Source organism: Ambystoma mexicanum, chromosome 4p (assembly GCF_040938575.1).
Source record: "Ambystoma mexicanum isolate Mex_15411 chromosome 4p, UKY_AmexF1_1, whole genome shotgun sequence".
NCBI lineage: Eukaryota > Metazoa > Chordata > Amphibia > Caudata > Ambystomatidae > Ambystoma > Ambystoma mexicanum.
In genome coordinates, this window is record NC_090927.1 from 178,057,991 (window position 1) to 178,085,508 (window position 27,518).

Here is a 27,518-nt window from a genome sequence, read left to right on the forward strand (position 1 = left end):
CCACATAAACCTCTGATATCTCCACATTGTCTAATATAAGCCGGCAACGGTTCAAGTGCTAAATCAAACAAAAAAGGCGATAGAGGGCACCCTTGCCTCCTGCCCTTGGGCAAAGAAAAAGACTCCGATATTAAACCATTTATAGTTACCCTTGCCTTAACCTCATAATGAATACACCTAATCATTTTCATAAAGGTCGGTCCAAATCCCATTTTTAATAAAGTGCAATCCAAAAACCTCCAATTAACTGTATCAAATGCTTTCTCTGCATCACAAAACCAGATCAACCCTTTTGATTTGTTATTACGATGCATTCCAATGACATCCAATACAGTCCTGATATTATCACATCCATATCTACCTGGGATAAAACCCACATGAGACTCATCCACCAGATCACCCATATTAACTATAAGCCTATTCGCCCAAATGGTAGTAAATATCTTAAAATCCACATTCAACAGTGAAACAGGTCTATAATTACTGCACTTCCTGTGATCTCGATCAGGTTTAGGAATGACAGTAATCATTGCATCTGTCATTGAATCACATATCGACCCTGACTCCAGAAATTCATTAAAAAGGACACATAAAATAGGTGATAATTGCACAACAAATTTTTTATAAAATTCCGAAACAATCCCATCTGGCCCCAGCGATTTTTCATCTTTCAATTGCAATATTGCAGCAGTAACCTCAGACACATCTATGGCAGACTCCAGAACCAATTTTTTGTCATCCCGAAGTCTCAAGAGGTGTACCTTATCAAAAAAAGACTGCAAGTCAGTTTCAGTAGGACGTAAACCCTTCATAAAATAGTCTAAACTCCCTACAAATATCTTCACTTCTATGAAATACCTCACCTCTATCATTTTCAATAGATGAAATACACTTGTCCACCATCAGACCATTAAGTTTATTTGCCAGAAGCCTACCATTGTTGTCCCCAAATTCCCAAAAGCGTTGTTTTGTATAAAATAAACTCTTCCCTGCTTGTGAATGCAAAAGCATCTTTAATTCCTCTTCCAAATGATTCAATTTATGTTTCATGCAATCCATCCCTGTTTGCGCACAATTCCTTTGTAAATCCACTATCTCCTTCTCTAACCTTCTATTTTGTTTCTCTTTTTAGCATGGGAAGTTCTACCAATCAATTCGCCCGTAAAACCGCTTTAAAGCAGTCCCAGACAATTTTAATGTCAGCCGATCCATTATTTTCTTCAAAGTATTTCTGAATAAATGTATCTAATCCCACGTTAACGGGAGTGTCATTAAGTGAATTGACTTCCATTCTCCATCTCATATTCTTTTTATGAATACTATGTAAATTGATTTTCAGATCTATAAGCGCATGATCAGAAATACACCTCTCCTCAATACTAGAACTAAACGTCTGATCAACTATTTTATCACTAATCCAAAAAAAATCAATCCGAGAGTAAGAATTATGGACCGGCGAATAAAACGAATATTCTCTATCTCTTAGATGATGAACTCTCCAAATATCTACCAGATTATACTTAAAAGCAAACTGTTTTAATTCCGCACTTAAATTCCCATTATCATACCTACAATCAGATCTTCTGTCCAGTTCACTATCCATCACCAAGTTAAAATCACCACCTAAAACAATTACCTCACCCTCCATCTCCCCCAAAAGATCATCCAACTTCCTGAAAAACCTATATCCGGGGCACATGGAGCATACACTGTCCCCACAGTAAGTTTCTTCCCGTTATGTAATATATCAATTAGAAGAATACGACCCTCGTGATCCTTTACTGTTTTTTCAATTTTAACAGACAGTCCCTTCCTAAACAAAATACTAACCCCCCTAGATTTGGTATCATAATAGTTCGATACCACCTGTGGGTAATAACGAGTAGACAAATAATCCCCAATATGTTCACTCAAATGAGTCTCCTGACATCCCCTTTACTCCTCCATATCCGTGCCAAAACCTTCCTTCTTTTAAACACACATCCAATACCCCTAACATTCCACTAAACAAAGATTAAAGGATCAATAATTCACCACTAGAATTATCTGCATTTCACACAATCCCAATCCCATCCATTGACACAGACTCGTCTCATTAATTCCAAACGTGGCAGAAAAATGAGAATCTCCAACCTAAGAACAAGAAAAGTTAAAAAGGAAAAAGAAAAATTTGGGACAAAGAAAGAAAACCCCACCCGAGAACACACAAAAGACAACAAAAGACACACAAAACACACATATCTACTAGTACCAGAAGCCCAACCACCATCAGGCTTATAATAAGTAAAATTATATACACACCAATATCTATTCAGAACTATACTTACCAGGCATACAAGGCCAACATCTACAACCTATGTATAAATCTCCTATCCTACTTTAAATCATAACAAACCAAGAGTACTTCAATAGAATAATAACTAAAGCCGCAGAACCCACTCCCATAAAGTATAAAACCAATCATCCAACAACTTCTTGAACCTTGATCGACAAATCCCACAATTCCCCCATTCCAAAAACCCCTCCTTAAGTCATACCAATAAATGTAAAAAACATAAATCCCGTCATTATCCATCAGTATCACACCTACCCTACAGAAAACACACCTACAGACTACGCACCCAACTGCACCCAAGCACCATAGAACTGGCTAACATTATCAAAAAAAACATCCAACCATCCAACCTATGCCTTCCCAACCCTCCACCACCAACCAATTCTAGTCCGAGAAATTAACCATCCGTAACAATCTACCACACAAATACACCCCCATTCCCAGACACACCCATTAAACAACCATTGCCCCATCCAATTCTTAGTATAATTACAAAACCAGATCCCCGGGACACATAGCATTCACCAACACCAAGACAACTAGACCAAAGCATATTACAAAAAGCAAGCACCCCACAAAAGCTCCCATCAAGCCACCACAAATACTAAGTAACACCATACATCCAAATCATTTGTTGAAATCCCTCACAGAAACAAAGAGAACCCTCCCCCCACACACATTCATCTATCAATATCAGACAGTATAACAAGACAGCATAACAAGAAGCCAACAACCAATGCAATGATGGCAAGCGAATAAAACATACAGTGCATCTTACTGCTAATAAACATACATCCATACATCATGACAAAAGCGGACCAGTCTAGAGCCGACCCTACATGTCAAACTGACCAAAAAGGGAAAAATAAATAAATAAATAAAAAACTGCCAATATTAAATTGGCCAAGGAAACATGTAATCGCTGATCAGAGAAAGCATATATTGAATTCAAAGAACAAATGAACAGTTTAATTAGAATATCTATCAAAAGCATGCTGTTTCACACAATGACTGATTCCCACAACCAAACCATCTCCAGGTTTACAAGCAAGGGTCAGCTCCAGACCAGTCCATAAGAATAATCAAGCAATCCCAGAAGAAAACAATAGGCCTGTGTGACCATTCTCCTAACTCGGCACATCCCCCAGACAGTTAACCCCACACCCAAAGTTCCAAGAATATCAAAATCAAGCATATTACCTGTCCGGCTTTCATACTGCTGCAATCGACATACTGGCACAATCCTTACATTGTGACCCGTGCTACTACAGGTAGACTAATCTTCAGGTATACAGGACTGAACCAATGAATTCGGGGCACGTAATAGATCTTCCCAAGTAAACAGGAGCAATCTACATACCAGAATTAGCGGATACCCACATATACCTTCAACCCCCCATTGAACTGGACTCAAATATCAGATATTAACATCACATCAATTACAGTAAGGGACATAGTAGAAGTTGGGACAGGTGACCAATGGACCACTAAACCAGTTAATAAAACAAAAGTATCTGTCACATGTTCCTGAATGAAATGAATATTAATCATCATTTGACATTTAGCACTGTAGTCAGGATGTCTATACAATGAGTAAAGTCTCTCACCCAGGTAATTTTGATACCCAGTAGATGAGCTTGTAACATGAAAGCCGAGACAGATTTCCTAGCTAACAATATGGAGCATGCTAAGACTAACAGGTACATAGGATACAAAATACTGTCATCTAAAGTGCAGATAGCAAATTAAGCATTCTGTACCAATCTCTCACACTGCTACATCAAAGACAGACCCACAACGCAGTCATTCACTAAAATCCCTCACTTACAATCCACTTCCAATGAATTACCAAGGAGAGTGCAGGCCATATAATCGTGAGAGTACATAATGACATAGACTGGAGATTAGTATAAATATCAACAACAGTCTACATAGTCAATTGCCCATCAATGCAGAAAAGCCAACAATGTAGCCCAACCTCCAAAACCCTTCAGAACAATCTATAAATGAATAGAATTCAAATTCACACCTGAACCAACCAGTCCCGGGCCATCTGAAATCATGTACTGCAATAGCACACTCCAGATGGACAACTGTGGAATCAAGCTGGGTGCATGCTAGTATTCAGATTTTCCAATGTTGGCTCATTGTCAGGCCAGTCAGGAGGTGAATGGGAGACCCAAACTGTCCCTCCACATCTCCATTCACATCCCACCATATGACGTGGCAGAGTCTCTGCAGAACCCTACAAACTGTCGCCAGGACACCTTGCTATATCCACAGAGTAGATAAGTTGCCAGCATGAAGGGGGGAAAACAGGGAATGTAGATTGAAAAATACGTCAGTAACATTCATAAACGAAGTAGATAGGAGGCAGGCAAGTATTCCATGTGTAAATGTTCCATCAGCTTCAACACCTAAGTCAGTTCTTCCTGCAGAGAGTATATTAGATGTTCTTTGCCCCATTGAATCCCACGGGCTGTTTCCATACCGAGTTGGGTCTCCCACACTCCCCTACGCCAGGCAGGTCCGCCATATCCTGCCTGCATTGTCAAATGACCATTGCTCCTGTTGTCTAAGTCAGGCCTTTCCAAATTGTTCCTATTCCTCAGGTTTGCAGGAGATAACTAGTCGTATATCGGGCTTGCAGGACCTGTTTCCGCTCCCTTTTGCCCTGCTCCTGTAGTAAAATCTCATATATGTTGGTGGAATCTGGCATATCTGACCGACTATATAATTACAAGGCTGATCAGTAGCAGCCATATTATGTCACATATTTTTTGAGATGGCCAGGACTGCCCCACAGCAGCCATGCCGCAAGCAGGTAGGGCTGCATACATTACTGCCAGTCCCACCCCCATCTCCACACAATGAGAGATGTGACTGGGAGTCAGTGTACGACGAGAGTTACCTCACAAGCTGCGAGTGGTCCCGAGGCTCCGGACTGTTGCTATGCTTGGAGGGAACACCGTCTTCAATCTTCAATCCTCCGGGATCGAGGCAAAGCGTATCGCTATGTCTGAGCCTCCACCATAAACCATCGTAAGCCACGCCTTCCCGAAGGTGGGGGCTAACGGAGAGCACCTCGATTCACTCGTGAACATGGGGAGCAACGGGACGCTGTTTCCGAGTGCCTGCACACAGAGGAGTCACTCCGCCGTCCTTCCAAGGGTGGGGGCCATCTATCCAACACAATACGCGCTACATGATGCTCCGCCCCTGCAAAAGTGGGGGCCAACTGCTCCAAGGCGCGCACGAAAGAGCGCCGCAGGGTGACAGCTGCAAGGGAATCGATGAGCCTTGAATGATGAGGTTCAATGAAAGACGTAGAGCACAATCCATTTGTATCAACCATCTTTAAACATGCTTCCTGATACATTCACGTAGCCATCACGTCATGGCTTAATTCCAAAGCACAACAAAAGGGAGGAATCCTTACGGAGAATGCAGGCAAGAGTTTTAGTATACTTTCAAAGTCAAGGTTCAAAAAACGTTGAAAACAGCAAAAAACGTTGGCGTCCATCTTAAAAGGCAATTATACTAAACAGTTACTAATGAATATTAAAAAAAAAAAAATCATCATATCTCAAAAAATAAAACAAGTCAGACCTCAATCAGTGGAGACAGGCCTCCCCTTCTTCTTTCTCGTCAGATTAGCAGTTTTAACATCACGAGAAATACCTTCCATTGGATCAACATCCAAATCAGTTAAAAAAGCCTCTGCAGTCTTACAATCACTAAAAGCATGTAACTGACCATCAATTACCACATTCAAGATGGCAGGGAAGACCATGTAGTATTTCAATCCTTTTGCACGAGCTTTAGCCTTAGCCATATCGAATGCCTTCCTTTTCTCCAGGACATCCTTACTGAAATCCACAAAAATCATGATCTTGTTTCCTCCCCAAGCCAAATCTTTGTGTACACGGGCCTTCTTCAATAAAAGTTCCTTAACTGGGAACCTCAGGAATTTCACAATGATATGTCTTGGCCTTTCACCCAATGAAGGTTTGGGACCAAGCGCCCGATGTGCTCTCTCAATTTCTGAGTTTACAGCAGCATCCAGTTTCAGTATCTTTGGCAAATTATTGAGCAGAAAATCCATCATGTTACCTCTCTCAACATTTTCAGGAAAACCAACCAAACAGAGATTGTTTCTTCGGGAAAAGTTTTCTTGCTCTGACAAGGTTATTTTCTCATTAGCCTGTTTCAGTTCTCTGATTTGATCCATCAGTTTCAAAGTCCTCTCATCCACAACTGTAAAATGTTCTTCAGCTGAATCCACCCTCCTAGTCACTGACTCAAATCTTTCCTCTGACTTAACAAGGGCTATCTTTATCTCAGCCATGTCCTGCTTCAATGTATTAAGCAAATCCAAAAGCTTGTTCTCCCTGGCTTCTCCTTTGTTCTCTTGTGAAGCTCCTTTCTGTCTTTTAGCTGGCTGCGCAGGTTCAGGATTACCTGGAACAGACATTTTTAAGTAGGATTATCAGTTGAGGCCTAGGACAGGAGCACAGCAATCAAGCTGCAATTCCCTGGGCTGACAGTTCTAGAATCCTTCCTAGTCCTCACTTCTAATATTGTCAAGATTCAGTATTTCCCGCACACAGGCCCTGTTGTCTATATCATCACCATTACACATTATATTTCACTACTTCTTCATAATATATCTCGTGGCCCACAACTGGGCCTACCTACACCACTTTGGCTACTATAAAACAAATACATTTGTTACTCCAATGTGTGCTCTCCACCCCGCTGCAGCCGCGCACCTTCACTTTCTTGTGCGCTAAAAGATTTTTCGAAGCCTGAAAGGTTTAAGAGGGCATGGGAGCGGTATGTGGATCCCAACACATACCAACTCCTAACAGTCCATGCTAAACTAAAGGGTTGTGATCCACAATCAAGAAAGGAATATTATAAAAAGGAAAGAAACCATAGGAGGTCCCAAAAATGGAGAAAAGGAAAAAATAAGCACTCTAAAATGTTCAATTGTAATGCTTGCTACCTGGAGGATGGACTGTTAGGGCTGCAGGATAATGCTGAAGGCAGGTGATGGTGAGGGCTGTTGAGTATGAGGCGCCTCCCCGAATATGGATTTTTCTTCTCTGGGAAGAATGCAGCCTCAGGCCTGTGCAGTGGCCGGAGGGGAAGGAGCAGATGACTGTGAGGATCGACTCTGCAGGGTAGTGTTGGTTGATTCTCACTTTTCTTCTTGATGTTACTCTGCAGTGTTCCTTTCACTTTCTGGGGGTCATGCTTCTGGCTTTGGATAAGGACCCCTCACAATAATTGCCAGTGTGTGGCAGGCTGAGTCTTTCTTTTTGGTTTTATCTTCCTATGTAGCTTTTTGGGCACTGTGAAGGCTGGAGCAGATGGACACACACACACCTCCTTCTCAATAACTATGGGCAGCCGGGTGGGGTGGGGGGTTGGGGTTCCTCTGCTCTAGTAGATTGTCTTTTTCTCAGTTGGCAGAGCACATGACTGGGGTCTTTTATTCCTTTATCTTACCCTCTCCTGCCCCGAGCAGAATCTACAGGGAGCCAATGCAGGTATGTAGGGCTTCTGAAAAGTGTCCCGAAATTGAGGCAAACATGTACTAAATCCCTCCCACAGGTTTCTTTACTGTTAACCAGGCATGGGCGTGCCAAAGCATGGCCAGGCCTTGGGGTTATGTGGAAAGTCATTGGTGGCAGCAGCCTGTTTGCTCTCTTATTTGGCTCCACTCTGCCCTGTGTAAAGGAGCGAAGAACATAGCGAGGAGAGGCTGCAGACTCTGCTACAGCTCAAAACCGGTCTATGCTACAGTGGCCTAGAAGTATTTGGTGACGGAAGCAGGAGTCTTGCACACCTTAATTTGCTTCTTTGTCCGTCTTCTTTTTCTTTGGGGCGGCAGATAGCTTTCCAGAGAGAAAGGCGCAAGCACATGTGAGGGGATCGGGTGATTGTTAGGAACTGCGGGGAACCTACGAGGGCTGGGTGCTGGGTGGAGGCCGCCGACCTGCGGATAAAATCGATTGGGGGGCGGGAAGGGGGCGCGGGCATTGGAGCACAGATTGCATAAAGAATTTGATTTTTTTTTTCTTTAACTGATAGAAGCAATCATAGGAGGCTGGTGCTCTCCTTCGGAGGCATGGTAACTGCGCATATGCAGGCCCTGGGGTGCAGTGAGAGCAGTGAAGTCTCACCCATCTACCCCTTTCCACCAAAGGTGGGTGGTGCACAGGAGCAGCAAAGAGAGGCCCAGCTGGGGCCTCACCTTGGCATGTTTAGTTTTCTTCTCCAGTGCCAGAGGCATGGCAGGTGGCCTCCATCCTTTCTTCATGTTGTCACTTGGGTCACAACTTTGTTCTTCTTGCTGGCAGATTTTCTCCATCAGCAGTGATTATTGAATAACGAGGCTTGAGCCTCATTACTCCATCCTCTCGGGTTGAGTGTGTAGTCGTGGGCTGGATTTCTACATGACCTGTGTGGACTTGTCACAGTAAGGTTGGTTTCACAGGGTCTTCACCGCGATCGTCTGCGGGTCACAACTAGCGGGCAGCCAGGGATTTGAGGCAGTCTAATTTCTTTCAAAACAGACTCTGGCATGCAGTGGCACCTGCCGGACACGCCAGCGATCAGGCTCTCAAACTGGAACGCCCAGTGTGAAATGACCTCTTTAAGGAAGTGGAAACAAAGAGGGCCGGCCTTACTGCTGGCTGACAGACTGTATGTGACAGTGGTCTACCTGGATTACATGTGTATTCCCCTTCCCGTTTTAGAGGCCCAGACTGTTTAGGGCAGCCAGGGGCTGTACCATTATACAAGGTCCCCTGGGGGCGGACAGCTTTCCTGACTGGATATTTTCAGGGTCCCCCTGCTGGAACACACCAAAGGCGGACATTAGATGAAATGATCAATAAGAGAAGTGTGTAATTTAAAATGGAGGCTATCTTTACATGTATTGTATTTACAGGAAAGTCATGCTTTATCAAAACAAATAATGTATACAGTTTGAACATGAGGAGGAGCACCACCACTTGAAAACACTCCACATTCAAAATGAGCAAAGGACATTGCATTTACATGTTACATGTAATAGTAATAGTGTTTTTACAGAATGAAACGGTCATTATTTTACATTGAAATGGAAAAGGTGCAGACAAAAAATTCATTTCTTACACCAATGACCTACTGAGCCGTAATTTTATGTGAGCTAAATCAGGAATGAAAAATGTCACTTTGGGGGTTCCAAGATGGCTGCCTTCTCTTAAAAACGCAAAAGGAGGTTAATGTGGGAGTAGTGAAAGGGAATCTTTTGAAAAAATACTCCAGTCCGTTGCATGCTAAATCAGATTGATGGGTACTGTTCCTTTTGAAGGGAGCAGAAACAAAGGAGGTGGATACATTGTTTCCACTGCTTCAATGTTCGTGCCATTAACAATGTAACTCTGACATACCTTATTTTTATGTATTAATTAGTATTATACCTTATTTTTATGTATTAATTAGTATTATGCTAGTGAACGTTGTTCACCTTTATAGAACAGCAATAGGCTTCTATTAATACTTATTTTACTACATTTGCTTTTAAAAATTATTTTGTGAGTACATGCACTGTTCATATCAATTGTTGCGGTAACTACAATTCCCTGCTTTACTTAACCATGGTCGCGCTTGCACGTGCCAGCTTCTGGCGCAACAGAGCTGAAAAGACGCAAAGGCTGGAAGGTCTGCCAGTTGGCCTGGCATGCTGCTCCATGCTGCCTAATCCATCTGCAATTAATATCCAGTATCTTGGACATTGGAAGTGCCGTAGGTAGCTTGTTACTTTTCTTCCCTCTTCGGGGGCTGTTTTTTTTTTATGAGACTTTCTTCCTCTCCATGGGCAGGTGCAGCTACCAATACACTATGGAACATCTGCTTTCACTTAATAACAAATTGGGGGTTGGTTTATTACGTTGAGGGCATTAAACACAATCCACCTCTGTGGCATCCCACAGCCTCCTGTTCACAACTCCGTTTTAGGACAGAGTAATATATTATGTGCCCTGCTAAATGCAAGATCTGCCGCAATTAATGCTACTGCCATTGAAAATGTCATTACTGAACACAATCTGGATCTCTAGTTTATTACTGAAAGTTGGCGAACAGACGATTCCTTTAGTAATATTTAGATTTTAGTTCCAGATGGCTTTCTGATAGCAATGGTTAATAGGAGGTGCAAGGAGCCAGAAATGAGACGCTGACACAGAGAGCTTATAATTTTGGCTATAAACATTTATTCAAAATAAAATGGAGTTGAAAAATGCATCGCTGTCCCTATTTTAAGAGGTGTTTCCCTACCTCAACCAAAACTAAGGATCTATCACATGTCAAGAGGTCAAAAGCAAAAATGTCATCGTGTGGCCGAAACCCTATCCCAGCCCTCACATTCTAAAAGTAACTCCAGGGTGTTAAGGGTAATGTCTTTGGGCTTCAAAGTGCACAAATGTTCAGTCTCAAAAGAAAGATGTAATTCCAACAGAAAAGTTACCAATGGATAAAGTTCACAGTTCCAGAGGATGACTCCCTTCACCTGTTTTTCTCTTCGATATACTCAATATACTCTTCAATAATAGTCTTCCTTGGACGTCTGTGGTTAAAAAAAAAACACTTTTCTGCAAAACAAGTTGGATGCAAGTCCCAAATTTGTAGGATACACGATATACTGTGATGCCAGGTTTTTCTCCACTTTAATGTAACGTCACTCACAAGCTTGGCTTTACCCGGTGTACTCTTATGCCAGGACTTTCTTATATGATTCACTTTACACACTTGCCAGCTTAACTTTGCCTGGTATACTCTTATGCCCAGACTTCTTTGTGCAGTTCACTTTGTACAGTTGGAAATTTGATTTTGCCTGGTTTACTCTCCTGCCAGGGCTTTCTCATGTGATACACTTTACACTCTTGCAAACTTGACTTTGCCTGGTATACTCTCCTGCCAGGGCTTTCTCATGCGATACACTTTACACACTTGCAAACTTGACTTTGCCTTGTATATTCTCCTGGCAGGGCTTTCTCATGTGATTGGCTTTACACACTCGCAATGTTGACTTTGCCTGCTATACTCTCCTACAAGGGCTTTCTCATGTGACTCACTTTACACACTTGCAAACTTGACTTTTCTGCATTTACTCTTGCTCTTCCTTTGGAAATATCGGGTCTCATATTCAATATTCATTCACTCCACTTGCTTTTATCTGTGTTTGGTAAGGTTGCTGAAGCGCCCCGGTGTCCCAGTACCCCTTCTGAGGACTCATCGGCTTTCGGTGGTGTTGTTCAGCTTCCTCATGGTAAACTGGAAGCAGAGCTTTGGTGTCCCATTTCCACGTTATAGGATCGCCAGCTTCAATGAATGGCTTCCATGTCTTCTGCGGTTCCTGCTTGCCTGCCCAATGCTTCTCCCTGTTTGGGTGGCGCAGATGCTGCTCTCTGGTTCCTGTGACCATTAGGAAGTCTCTCCTTCTCTTCCTCTTACGGTTTCCACATGGCGGACCAGCATCTGCATTACCCCTTCTTTGGCCTTCTCCCTGAGCCGGCTGGCTCCACGGTCCTCCCTGCAGCTTGTCAGTCCTTCGGTCAGCGCCGAGCGGGAAAAACTTCCCCAGACAGCGTCTCTCTCCTTCATGCTTGTTCAGGTTTCTAAACATCCCGGCACCTATTATATGCTCACAACCACTAAAGCACATTCAGTGTTTTTCATTCGGACTGATCCTCATTGTTCTATTCAGCCTCTTCGTCCCAGTACTTCACATGTCAGGGAACAACAGACAGTTCTTGGCATTTTCTTACAGTGTCATGGATTGCTGAAGGGAGTCATCACACTATGCCATTAAAGCTTGAGGAATGGTGGGGGTATCCTTAAAAGGAAAAGGGGTTTTATCCGATGAAGTCATGTCACTCGCTTAAGGGACCCCCCCCTCTCCAGTTGATCCTCCCTCATATACCCGCACCCAGAGTCAGGATCAGTTAGCGTCTGCTGTCCGCTGGCCACGTGGGGAGAGGCTACAGCCGGGAAAGGAGTGATGGCACCATCAGATTCATCACAGGGGGTTCCGGCGAGGCTGGGGTAGCAGTCATCTTCAAATCCAACATCTCAGTCTGCAATTCTGAAGGGTTTTCTTTCCTCGTCTATCTTGTCATATAGCATACTTATCATTGTAGGCGACTAACATTTGGCATGAATGCCCACTAAAAGGTGACTCTGCTAAGCTATCTCAACTTTTATACTGTTATAATATAAATTCTCATTCTTCCTGCTCCCAGAATAGTGGCAACTACCTAGATTTAGTTCTCTTGAGGAAGTCAGATCTGTCTCTTTGTGGAACTCCCAGCATCCTGTAGTGACTATTTTCTTAGACTTTTTCCTTTGGATTTCCCTCACTCCTCCATTAGCAGAGGTTATATATCTGCTGAATTATAACGGTCAAAAAAGGTTCTATTACAGATTCAGGCTGCTGATCTTTTAGCAGCACTTCCTCAAGTTACTTGAGTCCCCTCTTGACAAGTTCCTTTAACAACGTCAGGCCTCCTTTCAAGGGGTCATCAACCAGGCGGCTGCTCTTTAGCCACCTAAACCTATAAAAAACAAAATTTCACAACCCTGGTTTTCACCATCCTTAACAGTACTTAAACCTATAGAAGGAAAGAGAAAATATGGTGCAAAACCAGAAACCCCTCTCCTCTCGGGGACCACTTTACAGACTGAAATTAAGAAAGGTAATGCTCCCTTTCTTCATGGCCGAATTAGCTCGGCCATTAATAATCCAGATGAACTTTCTTCTTTGTAAATTTTTTACTAGTCCCACATGCCTCTCTCAGAAAATTATACCATCGGCTGACTTAGCTACTGAGTTTAATTTATTTTTCGTGAAGATTCTCAAGCTTTACGAGAACATACAGCCTGGGGAGTCCTCTCTGGTGTCAACAGAGGCAAACACAATTACCAAGAATGCGGTTATTTTCCCACTCAATAAAGTCTCAGAGGATGAGGTTCTTCCCCTTCTCATGAAGCTTAAACATTCCTGTTCCAGCGCAGACATACTCTCTGCCCTAGTTGCTCCATCACACTCTACCACCCTGACTGAATGTATTACAGTTATTTAATATGGCCCTTCTCCAGGGATTTGTCCATCAAAGCCTAAAACTGGCCTCATTGCCCCACTTTTGAAAAAGTCCTCATTAGATCCAGAGGACAACGGGAACTACCAGCCTATCGCTTGACACACCTGGATCGCTAAGATTCTTGAAAAGATGCTGACGTTCTAACTAGGCACCTTTGTGGAGAACAGGCAACTTCTGGACCCTTTCCCATCACGGTTTCATCCGCAACAAGGAACTGAGACTGCCTTAGTCTCCATATGGGATGATCTCTTTCCCTCAGACCAGGGTTATTTGTCACTCTTAGTTATGTAGGATTTATCATCCACCTTTGATATGGTGGTGGACCACCACATTCCTTTATCCCGGTTCTCCTCCTGAGTTCGGGTTTTAGGTCCCTCTCCAGAATGGTCCCAGAGCTTTCTTTCCAATAGATACCAGGCAGTTAAAATCGGTCCCTTAACTTCAGTCTTTGTAGGATCCTGTGGGGATTGTCTTTACCACCTCTTCTGCCTAACGTATACTTTGCCCCGTTAATGCCCATACTCTGGAAATACGGCATTCCTTATGCAGATCATATGCAATTGTTTCCCAGGGTCTCTGGTCCTCAGGAGAACTTCTCTCATTTACAATCCTGTCTTATTGAGGTTAAACGTTGGCTGGGTAATTATAAACTTAAATTGAACCCCTCCAAGATCCCGACTATGATGCTCAGACCTGTGCATCTTCTGAAAGGCCCAGCGAGATGCCCTTTGTTACAGGCCATGTCCGACATTCCAACCAGCTTTGCCAAGAAGATCAAAATGTTTAGGAGTCATCTGGGAACCGGATATGAAACTTGTTAACCAAGTAAGTGAGGTGAACAAATCCTCTTTATACTGCCTACTTATTGAGATTAATTCTGCTGAGTCCTCACAGAATCACTGCCTAAAGTCTCCTCCCAGGAGGGCAGGGGAAGGCAGCTGCTACCTGGTCATAACCCTTGGGGTGATATTAGCCGGGTGGATCACCCGGGAGGAGAAGGCCACCAAGGGAATAGGGTGACTCCGTTAGGAGGGACGCAGTATTTATCTTCTTCGCAGGATGAAGTTTCGCTAATACCGGAATAGCTAATGGCTTGTTGTCATAGTAAGACTTCCGTTCCCAAAATCATCCAAAGTGTCAGTGGTGAAAACCCTTAGGGTCAACATGGGAATGATATGTGTGAGAATCAGAGAATCAATACCATCACTGCTGATAGTTACGATTCCCCTTGGGTGCGAGCGAGCTATAAAATCAAGAACCAACCAGTAAGTCTTTTAAAACCCTCTCCTAAAGATATATTTTATAAAACGTTTAAACAGAGTGGATATAAGGATGAGATAACTCAAACAATTAGGGAGTTAAAGTCCTATAATGCTATAGGTACTGAGGCGAGGAAGAGGGGCAGAGGTGCAGAACTGTAGTGTGCAGTCTAGTGGTGCTAATGACCCACACCAGAGTGGGACATTTGAACATTTAAAGCCCCTTCAGGTGCAAGCCATTAAAAGTCAGCAGCAGTGGGACCAGCAAAAGCAGAAAAAAACGCTGGGACCGCTGCTATGTATCCAGAGTGTTGCAGTGCTTAGAGAGTCTTAGGAGTTGGGAATTGGATGTGCAGAGATCGTGCAGCAGGAAGCGGTATGGATACTGGCTGTCCAGTCGAAGAGGGGAGTTTTCATAATTCTGTACAGTGCTCTGGTGGCTGGCGAGGACCAGAGTTAACAAGGATTGAAGCAGACTCCCTGTACAGAAGGTGTGAACACCAGGATTCTGACCGGACCTGTCAGACACCCGAGTTCCGATGAGAGAAGAAGAAGCTAAACCAGCAGTGGGTCCAACGGAAGCGTAGGGAAAGACCGGTGAGTTGACCTATGCTAGATAACTCCGTAATAGGCCGCTGACCGGAAATAAGCCTTTTGATTACCAAACTAATGAATGAAAGCATTTTTGGAATACTACTTATTTTGAGACCGAATGAAGAACTATTATAACCATCATTGCAAAAGTAAATAGGAGCAATATTTGAACAAGATTGCAACCATCATTGCCAAAGTAAAGAGAGGGCAATATTTGAAGAAGATTGAAACTGTCATTGCCAAAGTAAAGAGGGGGCAATAGCAGAACAAAATAATCACCAGCATTGCCTATGCCAAAGAAAGGCAATTATAAATAAAAGAGGATACCGTTTCCCTACTAGTCTACAAACAAGGCAACTACCTGAAAGGGAAGATGACAATCAGCACTGCCTAAGCCAAAGGAAGGTGATTATAAATAAAAGGGGAACCCATTTTCCTAAAGAGAGATACTTGAACAAGAGACATTACCAGCCGTTAACTGGTGTAGTAGAAGAGCTTAAAAGGTGGCAGGAGAGAAGCCCGCCTTGTGGCCATCATCAAGGGGGAAAGGAATATAACCTGCATTGCATGTTGCAAATAAATCGGGAAAAGCGTCAATGTGTATTGTACCCTTATGAAAGAACTTGCGCATTTCAATGTTGTTGAAAGTTAAAGACTTTCCTAAAGTTTTGAAGCAACCCTCCCCACCAAGTGCTTATAGTAGTGGTAGAGGTTTTATCATGGCAGGCGAGTATACCAGGAGAGGGATTAATAGTGGTTAGTCCTGGCAGGTTAGTGGTTCAGGAAGAAGATATTGAAGTTCTTCATTGTGGTGTAAGGTTGTGGTAGAAAGAAAGTGGCAAGTCCACTATTGAATTATGAACTGTGATAAAAACCATCCTGACAAAATATTGTTGTTTATGAAGATGAAATGTGAAAGTCATTGTTCTTTAAAGAAGAAGTCATATTGAATTCTGACTAAGAGTGTGAAGATAACATCTTTTTGGTTTATTAAGCAAAAGCTTGTGGAAACTTTGGACAATCATTTTGAAGAGCGATACATCTTATTTAACAAAACAACAATGCAATTGCCAAGTGAAAGTGCCATGGAGTGAAAAGAACATTGTGTTCCATTTGGAACAGAACTTGGCTATTGAAAGGAACTGTCTTGATTGGAACTTTTGGTTTGGAAAATCCAGCATTATTCCTGGGGAGGGGAAACAACCCAGATTACAAGGAAACATATTTACAAAGTTTATGTTTGAATGTAATTGTTATTTTGTTCAGTTTAAACAGCCATTTGATACATGTATGGTTTTGTTTTATGTGTGAAGGACAGATCCCTTTTGATGTTTCTTTAGTTTTAGTTTGATAGGCAGGAACATCCTTGTTAGGTTAGGGAAAGTAAGGCATTCTTCTCACCCTTATTGTTTAATAAAATGGCTACTTGTGAGAAAACTCTACTTGTCCGCCTCGCATTTCTGAACCCTCACAGTGTATTTACAGGATTTTCTTCCACCTATCACCCATTCTGTGGTTGTGGGATCCCTGGTGAATTCCCAACTTGAGTATGCCAATGCTCTCTAAATCGGACTGCCAAGCTATTTGTTGAATCATCTCCAAATAATTCAAAACGCAGCAGTCAGGCTCGTTTGTAAACTACCGAAGTTTACCTCTGTCACTTCTACCAGATGCTCCTTACATTGGCTGCCCATTTCTCAGCAGATAACATTTAAAATCTTATGTTTGGTTTACACATCCTTTCATGGTCTAGCATTCAAGTATTTATGTTCCGAATTCAAGCCATGTTTCAGAGCTCGTTTCCTCCAGGCCACCTCCAGAATCTGCATCTATGTGCATTGGAAAACAATAAGAACTTAGAAAACCATGTATTCTCTGCTCAAGCCTAAGCTAGTGAGGCAAGTTTAAGAGTAAAGATAGGTTTTCAGTGTGCGAGCGGAGGTTTGTTCTATGCACGAGGGCCTTGGACAGAGAGGCATATGTCGCCTCTAGTGGAGCAATCGGCTCGAGGAATGTGACACAGAATTAACTCTGTGCAGGTCTAGAATTTTCACCTCTCAGAGTTTTACAAGAAGCATGCCCCCTAGCAGCCTACCTATACTTTTCAGAGGAAAGTTTTGCTTAAGATCACAGTTTAGGGCCTGAGACCCAGAGAGACCTCCTGCGTCCCAAGTAGAAGACCCACATTAGGGCCTGTCAAACCTCAGAGAATGTGACACTAAATGGTGGTATCTATAAGTACACTACCTTCTTTACCCAAGTCACAAACCCAAGTAAGATCAACACGAGGTGGACGCAAGCGGTTATGCTTAGCCAAAGCCTATTTAGGACTATGCTTCGATTCGGCATGAATTGAGAAAAGGTTTGACAGATCTTTGGTAATCCCAGAATTGCATCTCCTTGCTCAACAGTTCAAGTCTTTTTAGGAACATTTCAATTCAGGTTCTTTTCCCGGAGTGAACGATCATCTCGCAGTCAAACATAGGCCTGGGTTTTAGAGTGACCATGCACTTTTTCTCATACACTTGGTTGGGTGACCCGTCATCCCAATCACAAGACTAGCGTGCGCTTGAGAAGGTTTGTGTTTTCTCTCTTTGCACTTTGTATTCGCTGAATTGAGGATGCCCGCATGCACAGGAGCTCACCTCACCTCCCCTGGTGTAATCATCCACTGTACAGCTGGGGTAAGTGCCAGTCAGTTAGGGTACTTCAGGCCGGCTGGTCCCATTCAGACCCAGACTAGCCGCTGACGTCAGTCTACAAAAACTGCCCATGAGCCTCCCTCCCTCCCTTCCTCCTCAGTGGGTTACAAGTATGTACCCGGGCTGTAGTAGCACAGCAGGATTTTAAGTTTGTGCTGCCACAATTGAAACCTGTACGAACCCGTACGAACGAAATATGCAGGCCAAGAAGCTGTCGGTCACTAGAGCAGAGCACAGCCAAAAGGATTCCCAAAAGTCCAAGCTGTCTAAATGAATATATTTGACTCATGGATTGCATTCATTTCGCTATTAGTGTTATAATATATCATAAATGAGGAAGCCCAATGTGCCTTATTTGCTCAATAATGTTGCAATGGAAGCTTGAACCATGTCACATATATGTCATGTATAAAAATACGTGTTCATTCTTACGTTGTAATGCGCCTCGATTTAATGCCAAAGCAGCAAGTTGCTTATATTGATTCAATGTTTCCTCCTTCCTGTTTCATGGGATATTTCAAGGTCGGCAGAAGATGTGTGGGGGTCCAGTCCATGTCAAAGTCATGTTTGGGGGCTGCAAAGCCCCCCCAACAATGCTGGAGCAGCAGTGTGATGCATAGATTATGTAAACTACAAAGGGTGATTTCCCTGGGGTTATTGCTCAGGGTGCATAACATGCGCCCCTCATTGAACTTCATTATTCCCTAAACACATTCCCTGCCCCCACACCAAAGAGCTGAAAGCAGGGTGAACTATGTTAGAGATAAGTGAACACCTTTTAAAGAGTTCTGTCTTTGAAAAGCAAAAGCACATTTAAAGTGACACAGCCTTTAGTTTAAGTAGACTGGTACCTTCAAAGGGAATATGTGTATTACTATCAGCCCTTTAACATACTGTGGAAAAAACCTAAAGCAATGGAAGCAGGGGGTTTAATAGCTGCAGGTTACCATGGGTCAGGCAGCCAGCAGGGGAGCTGAAACCCTAAATGTGCACTTAAGAAAAGCTATTAATCACAGTAGGTTTGGGTCACTTATTAATAGAATGAAGGTTATTTACTCACTGATTGAATTTCTTATTAATGTAGTTATTTCCAGAGTGATATCAATAATGGTGTCATCCTATCATAGAGAACTCCAGATTAAAGTGCTGCAATCCAGTGTAGTCCCACTGCCTGATGGGTATTTTTAGGATTATGCAGGTCTGTAAAGCTTTCTCGTAAATGCTCCTCAGAATGTTACTACTGCCAGATACATTTGTTCTCTGTTCACCCATACAGGCTTTGCAGTATTTACACATTTAAAAAAAACACTCAGTTAAGATGTTGAGGAGGGTTCCATGTATGGTGCTCCCGCGTTTGGCAGCATTGCATTGGCAACAAGCCAATAACACACACATGTACTGTTTTGTGGTGTGGGTGTTTTGGAGTTGGATGTGCATGTTTGCGTTGACCAATACTGGCATGGGTGGATTGTGGATGTAGCTACATGAAAGGTATTTACACTGACTATTAATAGCATAGATAGAATGCAGAAGCTGTGTGAAGTGATTTACAGTGACCATTAGTCTCATAGATTGTGGTTGCAACTTCATGAAAGTGATATACAATGCTGACATATGTGTGGTCTTGCTCAGTTTCGGTGTTTATTTAGACTACACTGCAAATGCATTGTCATTTGTTCCTGGCCACACAATTTAAACAGGGGTATCAGGCATGTCGTGAGCATTTTACTTTGTTTTGGGAGTGGGCTTCAGAGCAAGCCTTAACCTCACAAGCATTAGTCTGGATGTAAAAGGGACAATTCACTGGAGTGAGTGAAGTTTTATAACCTAGGCCCTCAAGATTTTGCTTGGGTGGATTCTTTATTTTCAAATGTACCAGTTCATCACCACTATTGATATGCAAAAGTATGTTTTGTGTCATCAAGTTTGTCACCTTCTCGAATCTTAATTTGCAGCGTGTTTCATTCCTTGCATTTGACGTTTCACTTTCTAGAATAACATTGCTGCATTTCTAATGTTTTAATTCACCTTTTTCACTGCATTGACTTTAAATGATATGTATTCTCTGTTGTTCTCATTGAGCCTCTAAAGGTAAACCATGCTCGCTTTGCTTATCATGTTTCTATATCCTCCAATATATTGGCAGGTTAAAAAAAGGAAAACAAATAACTGCCTGCAATGTTTGTGGACAGGAAGATTCCCCGGGGGATGAGTCTCCCAAAAAATCCTGCCCTCTGTTTATACAATCAGAGTTAAGCCAATCATTTCTACCCACAATCATAAACACATATTTGGGTGGAAGGCTTGGTAAGTTTGCTTGATATTACAATATATCATTGTTTACAACTCTTGTAGGCACAGGTGTTTAGTTTGGAGACAGGATATCTAGATTAACCAAAATTGTTTTTCCCTGGGCATATCACTTCTTGTTCTGTGCCTCAGTCAATTTAAGTGTCAAATTGGGAGTGCTTAAAACATGAAGACTACCTTAAAAAGTGCTACGTAAAATCTAAACAAAGTAGGTAGGGTAAGTGAATATTATGAAATGTGCCAACACATGTACAAGATGCTTTCTGTGTGTAACCTATGATGCTTGGCTGTAGACACCTAACTTGGACTATTATTCACTAGCCAGTCAAAACAATTAAAGTATATGTAGCAGGTAGGTGAATATCTGCGCCAATTCTCAACTATTTATATGAAAATAAAACATCCATTGACTAACAATCACGTTTTGTGTTTGTGTTTTTATTTCCTCAATTGTTAATGTCCCGATTTATGGATGATTATGAATGCTAATTTGCTCATTTATATGTTTTGACATAACAAACTCAGTTTATAATTTTTGTTTTAGCCGTTGTGCCTTGAGAAAGCCCAGGTTCAGCAGAAACTTAAGCACGTGCCCCAATGGGATAATGTTGGCACCAATGTAAACACACAGGACATTAACAACTGAGGAAATAAAAACACAAACACAAAATATGATCGTTAGTCAATAGATGTTTTACTTTCATATAAATAGTTGAGCATTGGCACAGATATTCACCTACCTGTGTTGGGGGAGAGGCGGTCTTACCTGTGCCCCTCACCATTCCCGTGCTGAATAAATACTGTGTGTGCTAAAGGGGGGAGACGCCCCCACTCTCCTGTCTATAATCCGCTCTAATTAATCCCTAATTAATAACAAGAAGCAAACATATAAGAAAGCCTTTATTGATGTTGAGAGACTCAATTTTGTGATACACAGAACGCCATCTTTTGCTAGGCCCGTAATTGATCTCTAATACTGCCTCTCCCCTGCCCAGCGCCTCACACAGACAGCCCAGACCACCTCCGCCTTCTGCCAGCTCCACACGAGCCCTGTTCTCACAGAAGTCCAGCCATTCATTGTTGCAACATTTAGTATCATCTTCGGTCAGATGAGCTCACTGCACTGTGCGAGACCAGAGCAGGCCACAGCCCGTGTGCACATCCATCTCCACTAACGTGCCTGTACTCCCTCGACTCCCACCCCGCCAGGCCACAGTCCACTTGGGCCATGCCCCTCTACTCTTTGATACTGATACTGATAACGTTGCCGGCGCTTCCATGAATGGTCTGCCTACCATGGCCGCTTCCCCCGGCAGGGTCAGACCTGTCGGGCACAGTGGCCACGGCAGGCAGACATGTAGTTTGCCGGTCCGGAAACAAGGGTGCAGGTGAGCTTACCAGCACCCTTGTTTCCAGACCAGGAAACTTATAATGAGGCCCTATAACTCTTTTCATAAACCACCATTGGGGTAATGCCCATATTTAGGGCATGGATGGGAATTTCTGCCCCAATAGCAAAAAGCAAAATGTTTTTGTTCAATGAATCCAGGGTTTGTACTAAGCATAAGATGTTTCTGATGGTTGGGACACACATGCATTACTGCAGAAGGGGTAGACTGCTTTAAGGCACTGAGGGAAATAATATAGTATTAGGTTAATTCATACACTGCTCATTCGAAATGTCTCTCAACCAATCAAATTGTAGTCAATTTTCTTGGGATAAAACAGTACTTTAAAATGCGCCATGTTCAACCATTATTAAAAAAGAAATCTGGGGTTGGGAGATCCCTCCCGCACCCCCAAACCTCAAGTTGAGTTAGGGCTCTCTTGATAGGCTTGGTCGCTCTGTGAAAAGTCAATAACTGTCCTCAATAGGTTATCTGAAAATGTGGCAATCCTAGATTTGAGCCACCGCAGGAGTCCTCGTCACCCCAGCCCTAACTCAAAAAGTGGGCCATGGCAGTCCCAATGTGAGACCTCATCAATGCAGCCCCCATTTGAGTCCTCAGCCCAGAAGACCAGAGGTGAGCCCTGACCTTCTCCCATAGATCCCAAACATGATCCCTCATTCCAGCAGTCCTCATTTGGAGCCCTTATGCTGAGGATCAGCATTTTGGCCCTTGCACCCAGAAACACCTAATGCAAACCCTCCTCCTGTTCTGTGATGGCTATGATGGCTGTACTATAATAAAATTCCATAAATACAAAAACATACTAAACCCGTTTCCATAATGTCTCTAAGGCGTGCCCTTTGCCAACGCAAGTTGCATGCACGCTGGCAGCACACTTCATGTCCCCCACCTTGGTGATACACCGGTTTGAATTGTTGAGACCCACCTGCGATCCCAGGTTTGCTACGTGGCAACGTATGCAGCGAAGTAGCCCTTCACCACTATCGATAGCCTGGTTTCTTCCTTCATCCCACTGCAAGGTGGCCCAAGCAGTCCAGCCTTTGCAGTGCCAGTGGCAGAAGCATTCCCTCATTTCTCTCTGCCCAAGGTTGCGGAGTGGCACTCCTCCAAATGCAATACGAGTTTATGGATTGCCTGAGTGCAGAGTTATTTCTGGAAAGATGGGTCATAGACGCTTTGCAATCTGGCAAATGTTCAATGTTTTTTTGGGAAAGTCCTCGCAGGGTACCCGCATCTACGCCCCATGGCATTTCTTTTCTTCCCCAACAGATGGTAGCCAAGTTATTTAATTTTAGAGATAAGGATGTCATCCCCAGTGTAGCCCCAGCAGGTGCTCTTCTATGGCAGCTGGACTTTATATTCCAACTAGCCATAGCAAATAGCCATGGTGCCAATTGGGGTGGAAGCGTAGGTGTGAAGGGTTCTACTTGGAGTGGGGGTTTGTATGGGGTCTTGTTGGAGTAAGGGAAAAGGGGTTTATGGTCTTTCCATCGATGGAAATGAATCGAAAAGCAACTCCATCAATGGAAATGCATCGAATGCCATTCCATCGAAATGCTATTGTTTACATGTAAAAGTGCATTTCCATCGAAACCAGTCCATTGAATATATAAATGGACAGGTTTAGATGGATATGGACTTTTAAAGGTAAAAAATAGCATTTCAATGCATTTTATTGTAACGTTAAAACGTTACATGGAGCTGTCCAGTGCTGAAATCTTCAAAGGATTTTGGTACTGGCCAGATTCATGTAACGTTGAATTTTCTTTTTTGGGGGGGGGTTACCCCCAACACCCAAAACACCCCCCTATCCCTAACCCAACTCAAACCCTAAGCCTAACCCTAACCCTTGCCCTACCCCTTACCCTAACCATAATTCTACCCCCTTACCCTAACCGTAACCCTAAATCCAACCCTTGCCCTCCCCTTACCCCAAATCTAACCCTTGCCCTACCCTTACCCCAAATCTAACTCTTGCCCAACCCCTTAGACTAACCCTAAATCTAACCCTTGCCCTACCCCTTACCCTAAATCTAACTCTTGCCCAACCCCTTAGACTAACCCTAAATCTAACCCTTGCCCTACCCCTTACCCTAACCCTAAATCTACCTCTTGCCCAACCCCTTAGACTAACCCTAAATCTAACCCTTGCCCTACCCCTTACCCTAACCCTAAATCTAACCCTTGCCCTAACCCTTACCCGAACCCTAAATCTACCTCTTGCCCAACCCCTTAGACTAACCCTAAATCTAACCCTTGCCCTACCCCTTACCCTAACCCTACATCTACATCTAACCCTTGCCCTACCCCTTACCCTAAATCTAACTCTTGCCCAACCCCTTAGACTAACCCTAAATCTAACCCTTGCCCTACCCCTTACCCTAACCCTAAATCTACCTCTTGCCCAACCCCTTAGACTAACCCTAAATCTAACCCTTGCCCTACCCCTTACCCTAACCCTAAATCTACCTCTTGCCCAACCCCTTAGACTAACCCTAAATCTAACCCTTGCCCTACCCCTTACCCTAACCCTAAATCTAACCCTTGCCCTACCCCTTACCCTAACCCTAAATCTAACCCTTGCCCAACCCCTTACACTAACCCTAACCCTAAATCTAACCCTTGCCCTACCCCTTACCCTAACCCTAAATCTACCTCTTGCCCAACCCCTTAGACTAACCCTAAATCTAACCCTTGCCCAACCCCTTACCCTAACCCTAAATCTAACCCTTGCCCAACCCCTTACACTAACCCTAACCCTAACCCTAAATCTAACCCTTACCCTAACCCTAATTTTAAATTTAAAAAATCCTTCGAATTTCCATCCAATTTTATTCCATGAAAATGCATTTCGATTGAAAGTATTTTCGTTGACTAAAACTCGATGTAAAGGTCTTAAATGCCTTGGATTTCGATGAAAAGCCCAGATACAGGGAAAGGGGTCTTGCTGGTGTTATGTAAGAGTGTGATATGGGGGTCATGTTGGTGCTAGGGAGGGTGGTTTAGCTGTTTATATATATGACAGATTTGATGAAGCAACCAAGATGCTTACCTGGGCATCTGCAGCAAATTCTTAGGGTACTCGGCAGTGATGGCATCCGCCAGTGAGCCTGGCACAAAGAGCATGGGAGCACAGATGCTCCAAACATTTGCGGAGACCGTGGCAGACTGCAGTTTGCAAGCTCGCCAAAGCAGCAGCAAGTGCACTTGCAATGGGGAGAGGATGCCAGGAAAGGATTGAAAGCAAAATGTTGGACGCTCAAAATGATACTTCCTTTGAATCTCCATTGGAGGAGAGGCAACATTCAAACAATCCCTCTGTACAGAGAGGAAAGAGAGATATCCTACCATCAGGATGGTGGAGTGGTGTCAACTAATGCTGGTCCTTGTGTCCTCGGAAAAGGCTCTGAATAGCACAAGTTGTGGTGGATGCCACTATTAACATTGTATTTATTGAGCACAGACCTAGCTTCGGGAATCAACAGAGCACTTTAGAGTCATAGGGGGGGAAAAAATCAGTGAGAGAAGCAGAGAAGAAAGAGAGCGGGGTGCTAACAGGGGAGGACAGGAAATTGGCAACAAGGGATCTATCTGAAAGCAAGCAGGGGATCAAGTACAAGGTTGTACACAGTGTTTTGAATCTGAGAAGCACTTAAAGTAGAGAGGTGCCAAGAACCTGGAGAGGCAGTGCAAATGAACCATGAGAAATGTGTGAAGCTGAGAGGTTCATACGCTGAACGTGGCCAAAGGACTCCACTACACAAAGCAAAGTGAAATACACCAAAATGTCGCCTCCAGATTTCCGACTCCCGAAATTCTGACTTTATTTTTTTTTACTGACCCCCCTTACACCACATATATATGTGGGGGGTATGGGATATAATAGTAGTATGAGGGCTGCAGGGGGTCGGCATTTTCGGCCGTCAGACTTCTGGGGGGTTTTAGCAATTGCATAGATCCACAAGGTTACGGACTCGGAATATAGTCACATATTCATTATTTGTACATACTGTTGTGAAATTGAAAACACCATATGGATATTAATGGATGAGATCTGGTAGAATTTGTGATTATGCATTACTTTGTCACACTGAATTAAAATGAATTTAAAGCAATGCTTATATCTGGGATGCAGCCTTTTTCCCATGGGGAGCTGTTGCCCCTCCCCAACACCTCTTACATCTCACCCAGAAGCCGGCAGCCTCCGGGATAAGGTGCATGGCCTATGCTAAGTTAAGACAAGAGCCTTCTGTATGTCATTTGTTAGCCTCTGATGTGTTCTCGTTTTCTTGCTGCTATAGTTGCAAAGGTTTGATGAAGCATGACAGCTCACATGTGACTGATGTATGGTTATGTACTACATATTTGCATGGAACTGAAGCGTGCAGTATCTGCGAGTGACCTTACATAGCAATGTATGCTGGTTCTTTAATGTACTGGGTCCTCGAAACGAAACAATTAACAAACAACAGCTACATTTGTGCAGACAAATAAACCCAACAGTGTAAAAGGCAAAGATAGCAGTGCTCATTACCATGGTTCCTGAGGGTGACCGCAGCTTGGAGAAGTGGCGCATTGATCTTCCCATTAACGTACATCTCAAAAAAGGCCTCTCTGGCAGAGAAGTCGGAGGGAATGGAGACCGCAGCGGCATTGGCATTGTTTTTGAATTCGTTATCAAGCTCAGAAAGAAACTTTAGGGAAACAAGACAAAATCAAAAATAATGGAAAATTAAACATGTGTTCTAGAAAATGCTCTTAGATAGCCCACGATTTCTAGTCCCTAGAAATGTCAATTGACCAGTTACAAATGGTAGCTAGTGAGTCTGACGTTGGCACACATGGCTTTCTGGATGATCTACTGAAGTGTTTTTTTTATTAACATTTTATCAAATTTCCAAACAATTCACATAAACCAAATTACAAAAACAGTTGATCTCTTTATCCCCCCTTACCCCAAAAAAAACTCCCATCCACAGACCGTTTAAACAGAGCTAATACATGTCCAGAAACTACCCCATATCTTTCTGAAATTTACAATTTTGTTTCTTTTGTAGATACATCTTCCTTTCCATAGTAGTTAATTTCAACATCTCATCCATCCAAACATCTACTTCTGGAGATGCTCTCGATTTCCATCCTCTCAATATCAGTTTTTTGGCCACTAAGGCCCCTCTTAATAGCCATTTACGCTGTGAAGTGCTAAAATCATCCAGTAATTCATCATCCCCTAGAGTTAATGTGTTGAAATCGTAATCCAAGGTCAGCCCTAATACATAATTAAAAATGATAGAGTCTACCCCAGAAATTACTCACTCTCACACACTCACAAAGCTTGTGTTCTAAGGTGCCCATTCTGTGAACACATCCCCAGCAGTCATTCGCATCAGAAACACCTCTCTTGTGCAATCTCTCAGGAGTCCAATAAACCCTATTCAGGATCTTAATCTGACGAGATCACTCGCTCAAACTCACAGAAGACAGACATACATTCTTACATATATTCTCCCATCTTTCCAGTGTTATTTCACTACTGAAGTGCTATTGGGAACGTTCCAGGCACATCTAGGAACCGTTACCAACAGGGACTCCTTCCTGAGACGCAACACACAAAGTCATTGAAAGACAAGAAGGGGCTCCCATCATCACAAAATCTGTTCTAGACAAAACACAATATACCACCACTATACGCCTCATGCAAACACAGCGAAACAATCACGACAGGACCGTTTCAGATTTTTATTTAGAATTGT

The 27,518-nt window shown here is 43.0% G+C and overlaps 1 protein-coding gene across 1 annotated transcript in view; it reads right to left on the reverse strand.

Annotated features, from left to right (window-relative positions):
• EPHX2 (epoxide hydrolase 2) overlaps nucleotides 1–27,518 on the reverse strand; it is a 1,142,911-nt gene that overhangs the window by 886,602 nt on the left and 228,791 nt on the right. Inside the window, exon 3 of the mRNA XM_069605642.1 lies at nucleotides 26,300–26,459. Coding sequence (XP_069461743.1) covers nucleotides 26,300–26,459 — 160 coding nt within the window. The remainder of the gene's footprint in view (nucleotides 1–26,299; nucleotides 26,460–27,518) is intronic.